General features: G+C 44.3%; 1 protein-coding gene across 1 annotated transcript in view; it reads right to left on the bottom strand.

The window, feature by feature from the left end:
* Positions 1 to 4,113: 4,113 nt before the first annotated feature.
* Positions 4,114 to 10,913, bottom strand: part of LOC109885419 (caveolae-associated protein 2-like) — a 26,820-nt gene continuing 20,020 nt past the window's right edge. Inside the window, exons 3-5 of the mRNA XM_031813394.1 lie at positions 6,925 to 7,188; positions 6,556 to 6,717; positions 4,114 to 6,389 (exon numbers count right to left, since the gene is read on the bottom strand). Of these exons, the coding sequence (XP_031669254.1) occupies positions 5,952 to 6,389; positions 6,556 to 6,717; positions 6,925 to 7,188 (864 nt within the window). The 3' untranslated portion in view covers positions 4,114 to 5,951. The remainder of the gene's footprint in view (positions 6,390 to 6,555; positions 6,718 to 6,924; positions 7,189 to 10,913) is intronic.

The following is a 10,913-nucleotide window of genomic DNA, read 5'->3' as shown; positions in this document are numbered from 1 at the left end:
CGATGAAACATTTGATCTCAATACAGTGTTCTGTTTCCCAAAACTATAATCTGTAGACTTTACCCTTTGCTAAGGTTGAGAAAAAAGTGGCATTGTTTAAAAGGAGTGCAAAGGCGAATTGGTTCCCTCTACTAATGCAAATGTATGCTCAGCTGCCAATAGGATCCGCTAGGAGGTCGTGCTTGGCTCTGCCCGTCTCCTTGCTTGTTCTGCCCACTATGACTTCATTTGTTCCCATTGTAACGACGAACGAATGGTGGTCAATCTTTGATTGTACCAGAAAAATCGCTCTGAACGGTCATGCAATCATCCAGCATTTGTAGAGAGCTCCGACTTTCCAACCTGAAGATGACGTCATCATTTTACTCTTTTTTTCAGAATCCCGAGTTGTCTTGAAAGCACCATGACAGATGCAGGTCCCATCAGTCCAGTCAAATAAAAAGCAAATTATTTGCACGTTATTTATGTTAGCTGTGTCCTCACAAGTGCTACACGCTCTGATCTATTTTGTTATCAAAGGCTGAGTTGTAAATATAATATTGATCTGAGAACTAACAATATTAGCCAGCCAGGCATATAGCCAATTGCTGTGATAATGGTCCGATGTTTCATGAGCTGAAATAAAAGATCCCTGATATTTTCCATATGTACAAAAAGATTATTTCGCTTTTGTTTACAGCTCTGTTAGTGAGCATTTCTCCTTTGTCAAGATAATCCATCCACTTTACAGGTGTGGCATATCAAGAAGTTGATGACACAGCATGATAGTTAATTTTTAAAATGTAACCTTTCTTAACCTAGGCAAGTCAGTTAACAAAATTCTTATTTACAATGATGGCCAAACCCAGGTGAATTGTGCACTGCCCTATGGCACTCCCAAACACAACCAGTTGTGAAACAGCTTGGATTTGACCCAGGGTGTCTGTAGTGACACCTCAAGCACTGACATGCAGTGCTTTAGACCACTGCACCACTAGGGAGCACATTTCAATTGACTGATTTCCTTATATGAACTGTAACTCAGTAAAATGGTTGAAATTGTTGCATGTTGCGTTTATATTTCTATTTAGTATATTAGGGCTACTGCACAAACCCCATTCATACACAACATTATTAGGTCAATGTAGAAAAAAAATGTAAGTCATGTTTACAAAACTGAGCGGTAGATCTTGGCTTTTTGATTCAGAAAAGGTTGGTGACAACTGCTGGAAGCCAAATGCATTGGACCTCAAATACGTTTAAGATTTGCATTGTGCTGTTGAAACACTCTTCAATGTACAACTCCAATGTTTGTAAAGTTTGTTTAGGAGTACACTATGAAAGGCTATAGGAGCAGGGTGCAGCCATGTTGATCTCCTACATCATCACGTGATTGACCTCCAAAAATACCAAAATACTGTAGCGACCTTAACCCAGCACCAGTGGCGGTGTATTAATGGATGCCAATAGAAGCCAGGCTTCCCCAAAAATGTTCCAAGAAAAACCCCTTAAAAAATAATGTGTATTTTGTCTTTCTGTCTTTCATAATTTTCCTTCAGTTCGCAAGAGGCTGAATGTATTTCACTGGAGAAAACATCAGAGTGACGAAAACAGTGTCTCTATATGTCTAGCCCATATATCTGATGCTGTCTTGTCAAAAATAGTAGGATATTGTTGCCGCCTGTAGCATTGAATGTAAGTGAAGCCAGCAAGCATTTGGCCTCAACTGTGAATGGTCCTGGCTCACCAAAAAAACGTGTCAAGGGAAGCCAGTTAGGATTTGGCTTCACACCAATCACATCACATCAAGCCAAATGTCATCGACTGCAAAAAAATGTAATTGTTGCATCTCGTTGTTTTGTTGTCCTCCAGTGGCTAGCTAGCTAGCTAAAATAGGCCCTTTTGTAGATTATCCATGAATGGAGATAGGGATTAGGACACATAGTTTTATTAATTTCTCCGTACAGCCCAATGATTATAACGGCGATTCTGATCCAACAATAAATTCATACATTGTGCCTCTGGCCTGAGAGAATGGAAGTTTAGTACGTACCTAGCTGTAGTAGGCTAATGTTAACTAGCTGGCTAATTGTTGCCTATGAATGGAAGTTAGGCTAGCAAGCTAGCATTTTAGCCAGGTAGTCTTGGACAACAAAAACTACAATTGTGTACTGAATGACAGAGTCAAAAAACATTTCGACAACATGGAAGAGAGGAGGACGGCATTGGTGTTTCTTTAAAAGTAGGATGAGTCAACATGTTTTTTACACACACACACACACACACACACACACACACACGCACACACGCACACACGCACACACGCACACACGCACACGCACGCACACACGCACACACGCACACACACACACACACACACACACACACACACACACACACACACACACACACACACACACACACACACACACACACACACACACAGAGTTCGAGAAATCAGTAACTGTTTGTTACACAATATGCTTTGTGGACTCCACTGGACAGATGTGGCTTTTTTCCTGGCTTGGCTTCCCCAGTGATTTTACTCACAAACCGCTACTGCCCAGCACCTAGCGACCTCGTCAAGAGGTTCGTACGTCTTCGTGTAATGGTTAAGGTGTTGTCTTCACATTCGCTGTACCTGGGTTTGAGTCCTGGTCTGTGCTACCCCTGAAATTGTTACACTGGTGTCAGAAGTGGGATGATGCCTGTGAAGCCCACATTGACACAGGTATATGGGAGAGACTTGGTATAGAGAAGCCTAGCGACCTTACTCCAACACCTAGAACCCCTTCAAGCGGTTTGGACCCTATGGCATAACAGTTAAGGTGTTGTCTTGACAGTCGACTGGACTCGTGTTTCAATTCCCGGTGGGGCTACCCCTCGAAATTGCTTCAATACGTTTGAGTTTAACCTAATTTGACCAGGTCTGATGCTCAGAGTGTCACACCCTGATCTGTTTCACATGTTCCTGCGATTGTCTCCACCCCCTCCAGGTGTCGCTTGTTTTCGCCAGTGTATTTATCCCTGTGTTTCCTGTATCTCTGTGCCAGTTCGTCTTGTATGTTTCCAAGTCACCAGCGTTTTCCCTTCTCCTGCTTTTTGCATTCTCCTTTTTCTAGTCCTCCCGGTTTTGACCCTTGCCTGTTTCTGGACTTTGTACCCGCCTGCCTGACCATGAGCCTGTCTGCCATTCTGTACCTTCTGGATTCTGATCTGGTTTTGACCTTTTTGCCTGTCCACGACCATTCTCTTGCCTAACCCTTTGGTTTAATACACATTGTAAGACTCCAACCACCTGTCTCCTGTGTCTGCGTTTGGGTCTCGCCTTGTGCCTTGATACAGAGCTTTGAATAGGCCAACATTTGGCTATCTACTGGACAGGTTACGATAGCCTGTACAGTTTGTTGAGATGCGTGCATGCATGCCATTGTCGTGGCAATTCTACACAGGGACACCCAAAGTCAATCTTAAATGAAACATTGTTTATTAACAGTTAACTGGAGAGGTTCCAACAAATTTGATGCACCATAGTGCACGTCTGTCAGGAGCTCTTTCGGGGCCCGTCCCGTTAGAGCTCTTATAGTATTCTGCTTACAGACACATTACATAGGCATGACTTTGCTTATCAATCATAATTAATTAATCATTAACATTTGGTTCATGTATGTGACAGACCAATACCTCATGAGGCTTCTTCTCTCCAAGCTGAAACCTTGAAACTGAGATATTATTTTGTTCTCAAAACAAGGTTCAGGGCGTACTGCCAAATTGCAGATACTGATAATGAGGATTCAGTCACTTGCATGAACACATAAACTGCTTACTAGAAAAGCACAAACCGAACACAGAAATTGGTTATTAGAAAAGCACAAACATAAAATGTTCCATCACACCATCAGAGTGGAAGCTAGGCCTTGAGCCTGGAGCACATTTTCACATGCAAATAGCACTCGATCATGTGGCTCAAATTCAAGGTGTGTATTTTACTTGAACTTACTGGAAATATTACGCACTGTGGCTGTAATGAACAGGACAACCAATAGCTGTCTAATTTATCATCTGTATGTCTATAATCTAGTCTAATCCAAATCAACAAATCTCCAACAGGAGGAAATAAAGAGAGAGGAGGAGGACAGTTTCAATGTTTTTATTTAGAATTCTAAGGATTCTGGAGATAGCTTCTTTTTTTTATATAAGAGCAAGAAACATGACAATCACAGTTTTAACAATCTGGACGATATATTGAAGAGGAGTTTCTTTGGCACCAGTGGATTAAGAGAAGACGACCTAGACTACTTCACTAACACTTTACTTGAAGCCGACAGATATACAATAATGCGTTATTACCTGTTGTACATTATGTATGAACCAGGGGAGGATGCTGAGGGGAGGACGACTCATTGTAATGGCTGGAACGGAGTGAACAGAATGGCATTAATGTATTTGATACTAATCCACTTATTCTGCTCGAGCCATTACCAGGAGGCCGTCCTCCCCAATGGAGGTGCCACGACCCTGTGGTATGAAGCCTTATAATGTTTTATTATCAACTGTTGCCATGCTATATCTCTCTATGTTTTCTATACATTCACTGAGAGATGATACAGTACTAAGATATTCGAGGATCATAAATGATGATAGCTACAGATTGTACACCAGATAATGTGATATAACCAAAGAGTTTTGGTATCCATTACAGATTTGCCGATACAAAACGCTGCTATAGATTTTTCAATTAACCTGGTATTGGCGATACTCTCTTTGTTCTCAATTCTGGAAAGCAGTTATCTTATAAATGTCCATGACCAGTGGCAGGTGGTTCTACAAACAGCAGAGGAACCTCAGAAAGATAGTAAATCCATGTTATGTATCAATGTGTGTAGAGCTTTGTTTTAACGTGACACACTGTCTGGCCGTGGCCGCTTCGCATAGAAATGACTAGTTCTGTCAAAGATGCTGGGAAATTCTAGATGTAGCTAAGATGGCGAGGATCCTCCTTGCGTGGTACGAAACATGGATTTACTATCTGAGTTTTCAGTGTTTTTTATAGAACCACCTGCCACTGGATAGAAACATTTCTAAAATAACTGTTTCCCAGAATCGAGATGGAAGACAGTATCGCCAATACCAGGTTAGTTGAAAAATAAATGGCAGTGTTTTGTATAGGCAAACCTGTAACGGACAGTAATGGATACCACAAATCTTTGGTTAGATCACGTTATCTGTAACTAGTATTATGACAAGTGTTGTACTGATTGGCTTGAATTGTAAAGATTAGGTCAAACAAAGTTACCATTTTACAAACACAAATATACGTTTAGGTTAAAACTTTAAGCAGTAGCATAAGAAGATAATTATACCTTTTTAACAACTTCATCATCCTTTTTCACATGTGAAACAGACATCTGCCCCTGACACACACACACGCACGCACGCACACACACACAAGCACGCACACACACACACACACACACACACACACACACACCACACACACACACACACACACACACACACACACACACACACACACACACACACACACACACACACACACACACACACACACACACACACACACACACACACACACACATGCAAGCACATAGATTGCACACAATGACATACAGGAAGACACACAGACATGAACTGTAATTGTGTGTGTGTGGGTGTGTGTGTTTTTGAACAGAGGATCTGTCTGAGTTTTTTAGAGGATGATGGGCAGAGTGTGGGAGTGGGAATGGGGAAGTATTTTAGGGAATAGGTATAGGTGTATTTATTTTGTGTGTGTGTGTTTTAGGGGACTTTGACAGCTGGGCCTCCTCTTCCACAAGTCTCCCCTCCTTCTCCTACTCCTCTTCCTTCTCCTACTCCTCTTCCTTCTCCTACTCCTCTTTCTACACTTTCTTCTCTCCTTCCTTCTACTTTTTCTCTCCTTCCTTCTCCTACTCTTTCTCTCCTTCCTTCTCCTACTCTTTCTCCCTCTGCACTTTCTCCTCCCTGTCTTCCTCATCGAAGGGCGAGATAGAGTGGAAGGCATCATGTGGGAGCGTGGCAGAGAGAGTGTACTCCTCCCTCACTCCCTCCGTCATAGCCGACAGATCCACATCCGCCTCAGGAACGTCGGATTCTAGGAACGGTTTGGAATCAGAAAAACCGTTGGATTCTGGAATTTCGTCAGATTCTGGAACTTCACTGACAGCCACCTCTTCCATCTCCAAAGCCTCAGCCTTGGACTCCTCCAGCCCTGGAGCCAGTTGGGAGTGCACCTCGGTGAAGAGGACCTCCTCATCAGGGCTGGCCAGCGGGGAGATCTCAATGGAGGCCACGGCAGTAGGCGAGACCCCGGTCTGGGATGAGGCCTCCACCTCTGCTTCAGCTTCAGGTTGGCCCTCAGACTTACGATTCTGTTACAGCAGGATGTAGTCATGTCAGATGAATCCACAACAGTGTGAATGTTTGTGTGTGTGTGTGTGTGTGTGTGTGTGTGTGTGTGTGTGTGTGTGTGTGTGTGTGTGTGTGTGTGTGTGTGTGTGTGTGTGTGTGTGTGTGTGTGTGTGTGTATGTACTGACCTTCTTGATGCTGAACGTGAGAGGGGACACTTTGAAGGAGGAACTCTTTGGGTGGTTGGGTGTCAGGCTCTTCTTCATCTTCTCTCGTTTCTCCTGTGACACAATCTTGTTCATCTTCTTCTCTATATTCGCTTTGGAGAAGGCCCTCTTCAGACTGTCCACCTGCAATACATTGTGCAATACCATGCAGTCAGTACATAGCAGGAAATCTCCTAACCCTTACCCCTAACCTCCGACCCCTGATCTTAAGCTCTGCAATACATCAATAGTCAGCATTGAAAACGCCACACGGCCACAGAACATGACCTTGACCCCTAACCTCTCACCCATAGACTTTGACCCCTAATGCCGGTTTTCTCCATCACTCACCTTCTTTAGACTAGAGCGTTTAAACTTATCCGTGCGGGATTTGTCTGTGTGCTCTCCGGCCAGCTCGTATACGTCATCTCCCACCTCGTCCAGGTCCGCCTCCAGCCCTACGTCCTCGTCCGAGGATAGGTCGATGGTGTGAAGCCCCTCCTCCGTGGAGCGGTTGGCGTCGATGACGGCGGTGGGCTCCTCCCCCTCCTCAGCTTCACGGGGGAAAGGAACAGTATCCTTGACAAACACACTGGTTGGGATTTCATTCTCCTCCTACAGAGAGAGAGGGAAGAGGGAGGGAGAAGGAGAAGAGGGAGGAAGGTAGACGAGTAGGGAAGGAGAGAAAGAGAATGAGAAGGTGTAAAAAGGAAAGTGTATGATAAGAAGTTAGAGAAAGGAACTCATGAACAGCACGTTCACCATTCAAAACAGATGTGGTGTGTTGCTATCTTTAATGATCTTTATTAATAGCTAATAGTTTAGGAGTGTGTCACATTTATAATACCATTCAAAAGTTCGGGGTCACTTAGAAATGTCCTTGCATCGCTAACACTCCAAACTAACGGGTGAGTTGTCATGGTAACACCAGAATAGAACTTGTGATGAGTGGCAGCTTCGTTAAATAGTACCCGCAAAACACCAGTCTCAATGTCAACAGTGAAGAGGCGACTCTAGGATGCTGGCCTTCTAATCAGAGTTTCTCTGTCCAGTGTCTGTGTTCTTTTGCCCATCTTAATATTTTATTTTTATTGGCCAGACTGAGATATGTCTTTTTCGTTGCAACTCTGCCTAGAAGGCCAGCATCCCGGATCCTGTTGACGTTGAGACTAGTGTTTTGCGGGTATTATTTAATGAAGCTGCCAGTTGAGCACTTGTGTTGCGTCTGTTTCTCAAACTAGACACTCTAATGTACTTGTCCTCTTGCTCAGTTGTGCACCGGGGCCTCCCACATCTCTTTCTATTCTGGTTAGAGCCTGTTTGCGCTGTTCTGTGAAGGGAGTAGTACACAATTTCTCGCATTGAATAGCCTTCATTTCTCAGAACAAGAATAGACTGACGAGTTTCAGAAGAACGTTCTTTGTTTCTGGCCATTTTGAGCCATAACAGAACCTTGTGATTTTTTTTACACTACTTATTAGTTTCCACCCAACGCCAATATTATCAAGCCTGTAAGACTGAGTAAGTGGTTAAGTGGTATCTTAAAGGGAAAGTTAAGCTGGGGGAGGTTCTGCTGGAAACTTTGTCACAAAGATATCATGTAGCTCTACATTAAAGCAGGACACACACGGTTGCTGGGAACAATCATAAAGGCAGAGGAATGTTGAAGAAGAGGGGAAGGAAGCCAAGGCAACACACACACGCACGCACACACGCACACAGGGGAGGGAAGCCAAGGCAACACACACACACACACACACACGCACGCACGCACACAGGGGAGGGAAGCCAAGGCGAGGCAGCACTCAGAGTTTCCACCAAATGCTGGACATGGGCCAAACCCTGAGAGGAGGAGAGAGAAGAGGAGGGAGGGAGGGAGGGAAGGGAGCGAGGGAAGGGAGGGAGGAGAGAGAAAGGAGAGAGGGAAGGAAAGGAGAGAGAAAGGAGAGAGGGAAGGGAGGAGAGAGAAGAGAGAGAGGGAGGGAAAGGAGAGAGGAGGAGAGAGAAGAGGAGAGAGGGAGGGAAAGGAGAGAGGAGGAGAGAGGAGAGGAGAAAGGGAGGGAAAGGAAAGAGGAGAAGAGAGAAGAGGATAGAGGGAGGGAAAGGAGAGAGGAGGAGAGAGAAGAGGAGAGAGGGAGGGAGAAGTGAGAAGGGAGAGAGAAGAGGAGAGACACATGCGCACGTACGTACACACACACACCCTGGAGAACATCTGTTTTCCTCAGGCACCACAACCCAACCTCAGATAACAAAGTATTATTCTCTACACATTTGACCTTAAGAACAATTACTCTGGACACATGCATACATACACACACACACACACACACACACACACACGCACACCCAAATCCATTCAGCTGATGTTCTGAAAGAGCTGCAAAATCTGGACCCCTACAAATCAGCCGGGCTAGACAATCTGGACCCTTTCTTTCTAAAATTATCTGCCGAAATTGTTGCCACCCCTATTACTAGCCTGTTCAACCTCTCTTTCGTGTCGTCTGAGATTCCCAAAGATTGGAAAGCAGCTGTGGTCATCCCCCTCTTCAAAGGGGGGGACACTCTTGACCCAAACTGCTACAGACCTATATCTATCCTACCGTGCCTTTCTAAGGTCTTCGAAAGCCAAGTCAACAAACAGATTACCGACCATTTCGAATCTCACCATACCTTCTCTGCTATGCAATCTGGTTTCAGAGCTGGTCATGGGTGCACCTCAGCCACGCTCAAGGTCCTAAACGATATCTTAACCGCCATCGATAAGAAACATTACTGTGCAGCCGTATTCATTGATCTGGCCAAGGCTTTCGACTCTGTCAATCACCATATCCTCATCGGCAGACTCGACAGCCTTGGTTTCTCAAATGATTGCCTCGCCTGGTTCACCAACTACTTCTCTGATAGAGTTCAGTGTGTCAAATCGGAGGGTCTGCTGTCCGGACCTCTGGCAGTCTCTATGGGGGTGCCACAGGGTTCAATTCTTGGACCGACTCTCTTCTCTGTATACATCAATGAGGTCGCTCTTGCTGCTGGTGAGTCCCTGATCCACCTCTACGCAGACGACACCATTCTGTATACTTCCGGCCCTTCTTTGGACACTGTGTTAACAACCCTCCAGGCAAGCTTCAATGCCATACAACTCTCCTTCCGTGGCCTCCAATTGCTCTTAAATACAAGTAAAACTAAATGCATGCTCTTCAACCGATCGCTACCTGCACCTACCCGCCTGTCCAACATCACTACTCTGGACGGCTCTGACTTAGAATACGTGGACAACTACAAATACTTAGGTGTCTGGTTAGACTGTAAACTCTCCTTCCAGACCCATATCAAACATCTCCAATCCAAAGTTAAATCTAGAATTGGCTTCCTATTTCGCAACAAAGCATCCTTCACTCATGCTGCCAAACATACCCTTGTAAAACTGACCATCCTACCAATCCTCGACTTTGGCGATGTCATTTACAAAATAGCCTCCAATACCCTACTCAACAAATTGGATGCAGTCTATCACAGTGCAATCCGTTTTATCACCAAAGCCCCATATACTACCCACCATTGCGACCTGTACGCTCTCGTTGGCTGGCCCTCGCTTCATACTCGTCGCCAAACCCACTGGCTCCATGTCATCTACAAGACCCTGCTAGGTAAAGTCCCCCCTTATCTCAGCTCGCTGGTCACCATAGCATCTCCCACCTGTAGCACACGCTCCAGCAGGTATATCTCTCTAGTCACCCCCAAAACCAATTATTTCTTTGGCCGCCTCTCCTTCCAGTTCTCTGCTGCCAATGACTGGAACGAACTACAAAAATCTCTGAAACTGGAAACACTTATCTCCCTCACTAGCTTTAAGCACCAACTGTCAGAGCAGCTCACAGATTACTGCACCTGTACATAGCCCACCTATAATTTAGCCCAAACAACTACCTCTTTCCCAACTGTATTTAATTTTTATTTATTTATTTATTTTGCTCCTTTGCACCCCATTATTTTTTATTTCTACTTTGCACATTCTTCCATTGCAAAACTACCATTCCAGTATTTTACTTGCTATATTGTATTTACTTTGCCATCATGGCCTTTTTTGCCTTTACCTCCCTTCTCACCTCATTTGCTCACATTGTATATAGACTTGTTTATACTGCATTATTGACTGTATGTTTGTTTTTACTCCATGTGTAACTCTGTGTCGTTTTATCTGTCGAACTGCTTTGCTTTATCTTGGCCAGGTCGCAATTGTAAATGAGAACTTGTTCTCAACTTGCCTACCTGGTTAAATAAAGGTAAAATAAATAAAAATTATAATAAATAAACACACAAGCACACACACACAAGCACAC

Source organism: Oncorhynchus kisutch, unplaced genomic scaffold (genome assembly GCF_002021735.2).
Source record: "Oncorhynchus kisutch isolate 150728-3 unplaced genomic scaffold, Okis_V2 Okis05a-Okis16b_hom, whole genome shotgun sequence".
NCBI classification, from domain to species: Eukaryota; Metazoa; Chordata; class Actinopteri; order Salmoniformes; family Salmonidae; genus Oncorhynchus; species Oncorhynchus kisutch.
Note: the sequence above shows the minus strand (reverse complement) of the source record. Positions and strands in the feature narration are given on the sequence as shown.